The sequence below is a fragment of the Bicyclus anynana genome, chromosome 2 (assembly GCF_947172395.1).
Source record: "Bicyclus anynana chromosome 2, ilBicAnyn1.1, whole genome shotgun sequence".
Taxonomy (NCBI): Eukaryota; Metazoa; Arthropoda; class Insecta; order Lepidoptera; family Nymphalidae; genus Bicyclus; species Bicyclus anynana.
In genome coordinates this window covers 7,922,427-7,934,862 of record NC_069084.1, presented here as the reverse complement: position 1 = coordinate 7,934,862, position 12,436 = coordinate 7,922,427, and the positions used below count along the sequence as shown (strand labels likewise).

The 12,436-nt window shown below is 36.3% G+C and overlaps 2 protein-coding genes across 4 annotated transcripts in view; one reads left to right on the top strand and one right to left on the bottom strand.

Annotated features, from left to right (window-relative positions):
• LOC112054810 (protein MTSS 2) overlaps positions 1 to 12,436 on the top strand; it is a 173,065-nt gene that overhangs the window by 90,840 nt on the left and 69,789 nt on the right. The gene's annotated exons all lie outside the window — the stretch shown is intronic.
• On the bottom strand, positions 471 to 9,350 carry LOC112054815 (phenoloxidase-activating enzyme). Its single transcript, XM_024094718.2, has 8 exons — positions 9,192 to 9,350; positions 7,574 to 7,734; positions 6,577 to 6,740; positions 5,962 to 6,116; positions 4,271 to 4,439; positions 3,045 to 3,250; positions 2,509 to 2,660; positions 471 to 776 (listed from the first exon to the last, which is right to left on the bottom strand). The coding sequence occupies exons 1-8, from the start codon at positions 9,247 to 9,249 to the stop codon at positions 519 to 521; spliced, it is 1,323 nt and encodes a 440-aa protein (XP_023950486.2). The 5' UTR covers positions 9,250 to 9,350; the 3' UTR covers positions 471 to 518.

The window sequence follows — 12,436 nt, the reverse complement described above, 5'->3', positions numbered from 1 at the left end:
TAACCCAAAAGGTGCGTCTATATGCTAAATCCATCTTTTTTCCAATCCAACATCCTACTAATATTATAAACGCGAAAGTTTGTATGGATGTTTGTTACTCTTTAACGCCGCTACTGCTGAAGCGATTTGGCTAAAATTGAATTGAAATTGAATGGAAATGGATTTTTCTCTGGATTACTCATCTCTCTCATATCTCTGATCTTATATATATCTCATCTGGATTCTCATAGGCTACTTTTTATCCCGAAAAAATCCATGGTTTCCCGAGATTTGCGAAAACTAATGATTTTAATGATATGAACGTTTGTTACTCTTTCTACTTAACCGAATTAGCTGAAATTTGGTATTGAGATATATTATAGCATGGATTAACACATAGGCTACTTTTATCCCGGAAAAATACATGGTTGTCGAGGGATTTGTGAAAAACTAAATTCCTCAAATTCAAAGTGTGTCAAATAAAAACACTATTTAAAGTTTATAACAAAATATATTATCCTAATTATTAAGATTGTCCATTAGGGTTTCATTTGGCTTCTTATCCAGGGCATGTATTCGTAGACTTTCGTATAAACGCCAGGGACGTTTTCCATTCCACACGGAGTTGGGCCGAAGCTCACAACTCCTACCACTTCGTACAGTCTTCCGTTGTCCAACATGAGAGGTCCGCCGGAGTCTCCTTTGCAAGAGTCTTTGCCTTTCTGACCACCAGCGCAGATTTGTCCATTCCACAGCTCAACTTTCCGCTTGGCTACGTTGTATGACGGTTGGCATTCCTGTTGTACATGAAATATGATCGTTTTAAGGTTGTTATTGCAAAAATGTTTATCGTATTTAAAAATTGGTCGAATAAGGGTAAATATATACCTTCATCTGTTATTTAATTATGTTACTGTACGGCCGCAAACCTCTGGGCTAAGATTTTTTTCTTTGAAAAGTTCTTTGAAAAGATAAGTTTAAATATTTCCTAACTTGAACCAGAACTCAAACGCAGGACAAAAATGGTCGTGTTCGAGATTGTCCGCTCTTCTATACTAATATTATAATCTATACTAATATTATAAAGAGGTAAAGTTTGTAAGTTTGTAAGTTTGTAACATTCTTTAAATGGGGTAATCTTCGGAACTACTGGTCCGATTTCAAAAATTCTTTCACCAGTAGAATGCTACATTATCGGGGAGTGCTATAGGCTATATTTTATATATATATATTAGCCGAGTTATCACAGTTTTTGTCATACAGGTCGGACCGAAAATCCTTTTAAACAGACTTATTCGCATGCGCTGCAAAATTTAAATTAATGTATAAGAGACTTTATGTATCTTTAAAAGTTCTACAAAAAAGTCCGCGACACCATATATCTATCTTCTATATTTTCGCAGATATAGCACCTTTAGTGTTTTAAAAAATATTAATTTTATATACTTAGGTTTACGTTGTTATTTATACTAATAAACTTAAATTCTTATCAAAATAAATTATTTAATAATCACAAGGATATTATGGAGATAAGATTTGCCCTTTACAGTATGTTAATTAGTTAAATAGTTTCGGAGATAATACAAAATTTCAAAAAAGACGCAGTAATTCCGCTATATGACGCCCCGCGATTTCATTTACGTAGTTCCCGTTCCCGTGTGAATATGGGGATCAAACATAGCCTATGACACTTGCAAATAACGTAGCTTTCTATTGGTAAAACAATTTTCCAAATCGGTCCAGTAGATGCAGAGATTACCTCCTAAAACTACACAAACTTTACCTATTTATATTATTAGCATAGAAGTCTCTATTTCCCTTGGTCATCGCACCACTCTCGAAGGGCTGGACCGATTTTGCTAAGGGTAGGAGTAAGATAGAGAATTTATAGAGTAGGGTAGGGTACGGGTAAGATAGGGAAGTGGTAGGGTAGGGGTAGGATGGGGGTAGGGTGTAGGTAAGGTAGGGGTAGGTTTGGGGTAGGGTGGGGGTAGGGGTAGGGGTAGAGTAGGGGTATGGTATAGGTAGGGGTTGGGTAGGGTTGGGGTAGTGGTAGGGTAGGGGTAGTAGTTAATGAGATTAGCGCGTTCAATCAACGCCTGGACCAAATTGACAATTTTTTTCAAATGTTCGTTGAAGTTCTAGGATGGTTTTTACGTGAGAAAAAATTTAAAAAGACTATGGAAGAAGTTCACAAAAGTCAAAGCGAAGCTTGACCGGGTCCGCTAGTATATTATAAAAGTAAATTATAATTCTCATCAAAAAACTCGTAAACAGCACTGTTTCGATTCTTTTTTTATTTTTAAGTATATTTTGTACGACTAATTTTTGTAATACTATTTGTACTAATATTGTAAAGAGGTAAAGTTTGTGGTAGTGTAGGGTTAATCTCTGGATCTATTAAACCGATTTTGAAAATTCTTTCGCTTCTAGAAAGCCACGTTATTTGTGAGTGTCATATTAACGTGAACTACGCGGGTGAAACAGCGGGGATAGTCAAAATACATGAATAAAGAAAGAAAAAAATACCGTTTGTGTAAAAAAGGGAAGATCCACGTGGAGTTTCACGCTGCTGGAACTCTGCTGATCGCTGACGGCGCCCCAGCCGGCGGCGTACAGCAAAGGCCTGGGGTCAGCCAACGCCACGTCGGCCGTGGGCAAGCAGATGGGCCTTATGAAGTCTGGAATGAGGATTTTAGAATAATTTTAGACGGCCTCCGTGTCGCAGTGGTATGCGCGGTGGATTTACAAGACGGAGGTCCTGGGTTCGATCCCCGGCTGGGACGATTAAGGTTTTCTTAATTGGCCCAGGTCTGGCTGGTGGGTGGCTTCGGCCGTGGCTAGTTACAAGGGCTAACTTATAGAGAATAAAAAAAAATGATCGCTGAAAGTTTGTCAGCCTGTGCTTCTAACATTTTTTTTCATGATAGCTTTTAGCATACCTATAGCCAGTCCCCAAGATTTTTTTTTATTATTAAATAATTTGCCCTATTAGAGCGAAAACGGTCAACAGAAGCACTTGAGAGAAAACAGATATTTATGTTTTGTTTATAATATGCACATACCACCATAAGGTGCCATTGTCTGCAGCCTCAGCAAAGCAATGTCGTGTCGTCGGAGGGGTGAGTTAGGGTCGTAGCCACGGTGGGGGATGATCTTCTCAATGGGCACTACGATGGCGCCCTCTGTGCAGTCTTGCCCGCCACCTTCCACGTCCACGCAATCTGGTCCATCATTGTTGATATTGTAATCTCCGAGGCGAACGTTTTTACTTTAAACAATCGTTAGTACTACATTAATTTTGACTTATTTTTGGAAATAAAATATTTTTATTTATATTTTTTGACGGCCTCCGTGACGCAGTGGTATGCGCGGTGGATTTACAAGACGGAGGTCCTGGGTTCGATCCCCAGCTGGGCCGATTAAGGTTTTCTTAATTGGTCCAGGTCTGGCTGGTGGGAGGCTTTGGCCGTAGCTAGTTACCACCCTATCGACAAAGACGTACCGCCAAGCGATTTGGCGTTCTGGTACGATGTCGTGTAGAAACCGAAAGGGGTTTTTCATCCTCCTCCTATCAAGTTAGCCCGCTTCCATCTTAGATTGTTTCATCATTATGCCTTTCTGTGTTTATCAAATCCCGCGGGAACTATGGATTTTTCAGGATAAAAAGTAGCCTTTAGTAGTAAGCTCCAAATTTCATTCAAATCAGTTCAGCGATGTAGTTGTGAAAAGGTAACAGATTGACAGATAGACATACTTACATTTGTCTATATGTTGGATAGTATGGATCGAGCCGTGTTAGCCCAGTGGATATGACCTCTGCCACCGATTCCGTAGAGCTTTCAGTTATGTGCATTTTAAGAAATTAAATATCACTTGTCTCAAACGGTGGAGGAATAACATCGTGAAGAAACCTGCATACCTTGGAATTTTTTTAATTCTCCACGTCTGTGAAGTCTGCCAATCCGCATTGGGCCAGCGTGATGGACTATTGGCCTAACCCCTCTCATCTGAGAGGAGACTCGTGTTCAGCAGTGAGCCGAATATCTATACTAATATTATAAAGCTGAAGAGTTTGTTTGATTGAACGCGATAATCTCAGGAACTACTGATCAGATTTGAAAAATTCTTTCAGTGTTAGATAGCCCATTTATCGAGGAAGGCTATAGGCTATATATTATCCCCGTATTCCTACGAGAACGGGAACCACGCGGGTGAAACCGCGCGGCGTCAGCTAGTGGGTAGATAATGATGAATGATGATAGTAGAGATAGAAAGTAAATCAACTTACGGTTCGGCGATTCTCAGTACTGGGCCAAGAACGCAATGGGCAGCCGTCAAGACGTACTTCCCACTGATTAGCGCGCCACCACATAGAAGCTTGATTTTCTCATCTCTTACTCCCTTGTATTCTATGATCGTTAGCCACGGGTATTGATCTATTGCAGTTGCATTGCCACCTGAAATTAAAAAAAATAAAATACATTTGAATGCATATCTTTGATTGGATTGACAAGAAGTACAATAAAATCTTTTTAACAAAAAAAAATTAAACCGACTTCAAAATCATAAAACTAAAAAGTGAAAAATAACATCGCATGTGAAGTACCTTCTGATCACTTTGAAGACGGTGCCAAGCCAAGTGACGTATTAATTAAAGCCATTTCTGAAAGAACCACGGGAAATATATATTTTTTTGTGTGACGTATTAACGGCTTGAGTTAATACGTCACACAAAAAAATATACGCGTCGAATTGAAACTTTTCCTTTTTTGAAGTCGGTTAAAAACAAACGAAAATCTTCATATCATAGGGCATTGTTCATCAAGAACATAATTTCCATATTACATTATGTGGAACACTGTTGAAGTTATAGAGCTAGAATCTTGCACGTTAGTATAAACATTTTAATTTTTAATTGGTTTAACTTTATATATGAAACATATATAAGCATAGTGATAAAAAACATTAAAAAATAATTACCATAAAATTTAAACTAATAAGTTAAAATTACATATTATCTTATTTTCCTTACTCTCAACGTGTGTGAAGTCTGCCAATTCGCATTGGGCCAGGGTGGTGGACTAAAGTCTAACCTGTCACACTTAGAGGAGACTCGTGTTCAATAGTGAGCCGAATATGGATTATTAATGATGGTGATTATATTAATGACAAAGACAAAAGGATTCAAGATTTATTAATTGTCTTCTTAAAAACTTAATTATGGTTTCTTGATGTAGCTAATTACTATCCTCGTGATCATGCACGTGTAGACGTAAACCTGTTTCAATAAGGTAAATGGATGATTGTTTTTTTATTTATTTTTAAAGAAAAAAAATCGCGTGAACCAAAGTACTCGTTTTCTATGAAATAATTAAACAATTAGCTACAGACGATGAATTTAATTCTTACGTTTTCGAGTCATTTTAAAGGCGGTGTTAATAAGAAGTTTATGCCGATATTATAAAGAGTTAAGTTTGTGGTATTGTAGGTCCTATGGTATTTTGGTTTGTAGGTAATAGTCCTAGTTCTTTTGAACCGATTTTGAATATTCTTTTAACGCTAGAAAACCACGTTATTTGTAAATGGCATCAGCTATATTTTGTTCTCGGGGTCTCACGGGGACGGGAATTTTCTTAATTCTCCACGTGTGTGAAATCTGCCAGTCCGCATTGGGCCAGCATGGTGGACTATTGACCTTACCCCTCTCATTCTGCATTCTGAGAGGAGACTTGAGCTCAGCAGTGAGTCGAATATGGGTTGATAACGAGAGGTTTAACGATAATACTTTGTTCAGGTGTATAGGATGTTGTTATTAAATCAGTTTAATAAATTGGTTAGGTTTTTTTTTATGCAAATAGGCTCGTGTTTGACTATGATCTAACCTGATGGTAAGTGTAGATACAGTCTAAGATGGGACACGCTTGACTAGAAGGTGCCTATTCACTCTTGTTTTGTTAGGTTAGGTTAGGTTAGGCTTACCAAAAATTTTATTGCCAGACGAGCCGTCCAGCCCGCAGCATTCGGTGCGGGGGTCGGGGGGCGCTGCAGTTGGTGCGCAGGCCCTGCTTGGAGCTGTCACTGTGGTAGGACCTGGTCCGCAACACACACTGTTCTGTACATTTGCGTTTTCGCATCTGTGAATGTTAGGGTCAACAATCAGTCAACAAGAACTAGAATCTGCTTGTAACTAAAATTATCACCGCAATGGTAATGCAATTATTTACTTCTTCTGTACGAATAATTCACAGTAGATTCTGCTTTCATTCATCATCATTATTATCAGCCAATAGGCCTTCAAACACCACGGTCTCTACTTCCCAAGCCGCCACCATCCAATGACTCTCTATTACCTTGCCTTGTCTTTGTCGTCGGTTTACCTAGTGAAGGATCGACCAAAATTGTACTTCCCATTGCGGGGGTCGCTACTGCTACCTGCTTTCATTAATTGAACTAAATTTACCGCGATCAACAGATCTCGAAAAAAGAAGACTACGACTCTTTTGAAGACGGTGATGCTATTTGGAAATAGATATTGCAAATACTTTGTAAAAAAGTAACGACAAAAGACGTTTAAAGAATTATTGTTCAACTTACCTGGAGTTTCTGACGAACTGTAAGTTCTCGGTGGTTATAGGCGGGCTGAGCAATTTGACAATTGCAGGGCATTTGAGAATATCATCGCAGATGCCGTCCTGCGCGTGTGGTGTGAAGCATCTCAGGTCCACGCCCGGGTCAGAGTTTTGAGACGGACAACACACCTGTGGAAAGCGTTTTGATGTATAAGAAAGAAAGAAAGAAAGAAAGAAAAGTTTATTCAGAATACAAATCATACAAAGAAAAGAGAGAAAAAAAAACAATAAATTAAATACATTGCAACTTGCATGATGTGATCCTAAAAGGGTCACCACTCAGCATATTGCAGTGTCCGTAAGGATACCGCGCTGATCTTCCGTGGAGCCATTAAGGTGACGTTTGGACAGTATCGAGACGTATCATTATCAGCTGTTGGTCTTAAAGTTATTAATATTATTTCTTGGAATCAAGATGAAAATTATTATTTTGGAAGAATTTTTGCTAGGCTTTTTGATTTTTTAAAAGTTGAATGATTCACAGTTATTCAAAAACCTCAAACTTTCAAGTAGAAAGCATATCTTTTTTTAATTTTTCTCGGAATAGCATGAGAAATTTCAATCCGAAGCGCCAGTCACTTTCCTAAGTGGCAACCTTTCGAAATACAGTTAAATCAAACTAAGGATTTCTCTCTTCCACTAAGCCTGTAGCTGGGGACAATAGATCTCATGAAATCCCGTAGAAAATATAAAAACATTACGTGTTATACTTGGACAATGATATTAATTCTTGAACCTTCACCTCTCATTGCCATCAACATCTTAACTCCGTTGTTATCTATAGTAATTACTCATGGTAAGAGCATTAACTGACATACTTTTAGCTTCTATAAAATGGGGAAGTTGTTGCGTCTTGCTATTACCTACAGGCTCTTCAATAAACTTGCTACAAAGACGCGATACTAGTTTGATATTATTCTTTGTAATAGTCAATGTTGATCTAGTAAATTAAAATGTCTTACCATTGGTGAGTTGGTGCTCGTATACCCGCAGAGCGAATCTCTTAAAAGTTTAATATCTGCTTCATTTCTGTTCGCGTTTGTGAGTATTCCTATAAGCGAACTGCATTCCTTCAAAGCTATACATACACCGCTTTGTGCATTTGGTGTTGTGCATAGTGACTCTGAAAACATTTGATTATTTGATATTATATTCTAAAGTCACTCTTGCTTGTTGTAGTGTTAAATTTTGACTATTCTACGATTATTATTTCCAGTCAGTAAAATGAAAAGAGCAATTGTCACTGAAATGTAATTTTACTATAAAATTACATTTCAGTGACTGAATGTCGCATTTGTCATTTTACTGGCTGGAATTGATAATCGTAGAATAGATTCATTTTCTTTCTTTCTTTTATCTCAAAAACTATCTAGGTACTTGTGTCATTTTATACTAATATTCAGTAATATGAATGGTTTCTGTTATGGTGATCTTAAGACAACATTGTCCATCGGTAAGAAAGAATCTAGATTAAACAAAATGTGGCCTAACGTTTTATACTAATAGTCAGTAATATGAATGGTTTCTGTAATGGTGGTCTTAAGACAACATTGTCCATCGGTAAGAAAGAATCTAGATGAAACAAAAAATGACCTAACATTTTCCCATTGTAAATACGAAGAAAAATCTTTATCAAGATACAAAATTCTGTTCTTCGAAATGTCGGAACGATTACATCAATTATTATTATTACTGCGTTAACATTTAACTCTCATTAGATGGATATTTTTCCTCAAGATATCTTAATGCATTGTTATACTTGTTATTGCTTTGAACTCGGCGAGAGCCAGCAAATTATCATTTTGTAGGTACGTTTATTCTTGTCTGCTTGTACTTATAATACCTAAATACATTTACACTACACTGATGTTGTTTATTTATTAACAGACTTCCAAAAAGGAGGAGGTTCATAGACGAACCTTGTATGTTTGTATGTTTTAGTCTCAGAAGGTATAGGTAAGGTTATTAATCTATCTAGTCTAGTTAATATAAAAGCTAAAGGTTGAATTACAAAGTTGACACAGGAAGGTATAGATTATAGTTAGTAGGCGTCCGGTAAGAACGGATTTTGCCAGAGAACCGGATTGCGGACGAAATCGCATGCGTTCGCTAGTATAAGATAATTTTAGGAACTCAAGTCGAAATCCTATACTAATATTATAAAACTGAAGTTTATTTGTTTGGTTGAACGCGCTAATCTCAGGAAATACTGGTCCGATCTGAAAAATTCTTTCAGTGTTCGATAGCCCATTTATCGAGGAAGGCTATAGGCTATATATCCCGTTTTCCTACGGGAACGGGAAGCCACGCGGGTAAACCGCGCGGCTCCAGCTAGTTTCTATATAATATAAAGATATAATATGCACTACGTATATATTTTTTTAAATTTGATGACTACCTACATACAACTAAGATAATAAAAAGTAGGTTGTTTACTAACGTTTATACAAAGCTAACGGATGGCACGGTTTAAATAATATGTTATCCAGATAAAAAGCACTCGTCTGACTCAGCCGCAATAGGCCGCAAAACAACACAAATTCAGAAACGTTTAAAACCAAAACAGGATCTTCAACTTACGTCCTTGTACATAACATATGTACGAAATCAACGCCGACACGAGCAATAAACGAGTCATCTTCAACAGGTCGCGCTACGAACGTGGCATTATGTCAAACACGTGTCGACTCCGCGGACGCTCGGTACATACTGGGAACTTGGGATGGGAATCTCGATAACTGACTTGACCTGTACTTTTTGTACGTTTTTTTTTTACCAAACGACCACGATTGACACAAAACCTACGTGTGAGCCAATATAATTTTTAATATTTTGTTACCAAAAAATCTGAATGTCATACCTACGTTACTTAAACCGACACACATTATTATATTTCTTACTTGTTTATTGAGTATAAAAAGTGGAATAGCGTAATTGAAGACAAATTAAAATTTTGAATATATTTTTTATTACTTCAATACTGCGAATTCAGACAGACAGACAAATCAGTTATAGAATTTTGTAAGGAGGCTGGGCCTTTAATCAGAGTGTCGACTAAGCAGAACAAATTATTTTTATTTTAAAAGAACATAAAATATAGGGCTTGAAACCCAAAATAAAAAAAAATTGTATCCTGCATTTTTTTAAATTAATTAAATAAAATATATTTTTTTATTAGCTGACAATTTTTATAATGGCAACATGCTTGTAACTCACACCCTGACAGATTGTGAGTGATCTTCGCGTAGTAGCGTTCGTTTATGGCGTTTTTAAAGCAATTTAAGGTTTTTTTTTGTTTAATGCTTCCCTGTCTACGATTTATTGTTTCTTTATTGACGTTTGATAATATTACATGACATTGACAGCTTACACTGGATATTAATTCAATTCCAAGTGTTTTTATTGGCTGCTTTGAACTCTTTTACTTTATTGTCTGTGTTTAATTTGTAGACAAGGAAGCGAAACAAAAATAAATATTTAACTAATTAATGCGGGTTCCAAAAATTCTGATTTTATTTTTCCCAACAGCAATTTGTATCTTCTATCCGTAAAAAAATACTATCGATCTGCTTAAAAATTATAAATAATAAAGGCCCATTTTGGCGAATACCTGTTGGCGAAAAACACCAGAATTTTTATATAAGGAATTTTACGTATCGTTGTAGTCGTGTCGATGCCTATAAACGTCTCTAAGCCCATATTCGCACGACAGTTTTTTTAACGGGCGTTAAAAAACGTTCAATCTATACGAATAATATAAAGCTGAAGAGTTTGTATGTTTGCTTGAACGCGCTAATCTCAGGAACTACTGGTGCGATTTGAAAAATTCTTTCAGTGTTAGATAGCTCATTTATCGATGAAGGCTTTATGATCATATGATTAATCGGATTGAGTTAATGCACCACTGTGTTGGCACCGCCATCAATTTTATTTTTCTGTTTTTAGTGTCCTAGCATAGTGAACGATAGTATAGAGATATAGATAGACTCAGTACGGGAAATTTTGTTATTTTCATTTTAACATAAAATTACTAAACCGATTTTCATGAAAATTAAGTATACTTACTTTTTAAAATAAAAAAAAATTCAAAATCGGTGAAAAAATTACGAAGTTATGAGGAAACAAACATAAAAAAACATACGCGTCAAATTGAGAACCCCCTCGTTTTTTTAAGTCGGTTTAAAAAGGCTCGTGCGAATGAGGGCTAACTGTCAGAATTCGTGTCGTATTTTAGCACGGTAGAAGAATTTACAATGATTCTGTTGATATTTGAAAGACACTGGCCTCGTGAACGGTCAATGTGGCGCTCGTAATTCATAGACACGTCTTCACGATTGTGGACGAGTTATTCGTATCTGGCTCAGACTTGTTTTTTATTGTCTTACGTTGACCTTAATAAATTCATATAACAAGAATATCAGGTCGCTGCCTGTATTCACAAAAACTAAACAACTAGCGTTTGTCTACAGTGTTTATTTTGATTATCGAATTTTACTTACCTTTTTGGAATTAACACTCAAAATCAGCCATTGGTTGATTCACTAAAAATCATTACTTCCGTTGTTACACCCCTCAGACCAAATACCTATGGACTTGTATCGCACCCAAATGCACCAACAAAATTGGCTGTCGTTTTTTGAGGGGGACGAAGTAATCTCACACATCGAAAGTGGTATTCTTACACAATACAGTCCTATAAATTTGATTCACAATACACGCACATGTAATTTTTATACAGACTAACAAATTTAACTCGTTACACAGAATATTCGAACTCTTGAGCGATGTTTTGCTGTTCCGGCTGAAGAATCGATTCTTTTTAGATATTTTTTTTTGTGAAATACTTACAAAAGAAACATCACTTCACCTTTCAGTACACTAAAAGGTGTTGACCGTTTTTTATGTTCGTATTTGCAATTTATATTAAAGTTTATTTGAATTTACCGTTCAATTACACAAACCAGCATTTTTAGGGAGCTCCTTACACGACGAAAACGATAACTACAATGAAAGATCGATTTTATAGATACAGTTTTTATAAACGTGTTAGATCGTTGATCTTATATTTTGACAGAGGAGTACCTAACGCCCAGCGCGGCAGGTCTCAGTATAATTCGAGTTACATCCTCATGTCTTGAAGAGCATATTAAGCTGATTCAAAAGTCAAACATTGTAAGTCTAATTAAGATCGCTGACTTACATAGCAGCAGAGTTGTAGGTCATTAAAAGTTGGCTGTTAGTTATAATTTTAAAAATTAGGCAAGTTAACTAAAAATTGAATAAAAATCATAATCCTAATGTGCATTTTTCGTGATGATGCCGTTACAAATCAATAGGGACGTAAAGGTAGATAAAGTCGAAACAAGATTACTGCAGATTAACCTGATCGAACGTGATCACAGCATCATGAAGTAATCTATCTGTGTCATTTATCACACAGATCTGTCGTACGAGTATGTGTACATAGAGATATGTGTCAAGCAGTATATTAATTTAACTATTTTTCGTTAAAAATAGTAATGTTATAAAATAACTTAATATTTTTAAATCTGTTGGTCAATTTTTTCAGTTTGTACAATGTTTGTAAGACGTTAGTATTTACAAGAAAGTCAAAAGTCATTAAGACGTCAATTTTAATTACCGTGGAGTTTTAATGTAGCATCAAAGCAATAACAATTGGCATTCAGTACTACCGCTACGTACGTACCTACTGCTGATAAACACGAGATCATTTACTAATGTTACCTTATTTCCTAACTATTAATTATATTTGACTTTGTCTATGTAATCGCTACTTATACGTACGTGGTCTTATTCAAGAGGTT

Excerpts from the sequence above, each read along its gene's own strand:
- LOC112054815 (XM_024094718.2), bottom strand. The coding sequence starts at position 9,249 with ATGACTCGTTTATTGCTCGTGTCGGCGTTGATTTCGTACATATGTTAT. Across the intron at positions 6,117-6,576 it reads CAGTTCGTCAGAAACTCCAG|ATGCGAAAACGCAAATGTAC; the intron begins GTAAGTTGAACA and ends TAACATTCACAG. Across the intron at positions 2,661-3,044 it reads GACAATGGCACCTTATGGTG|ACTTCATAAGGCCCATCTGC; the intron begins GTATGTGCATAT and ends TCCTCATTCCAG.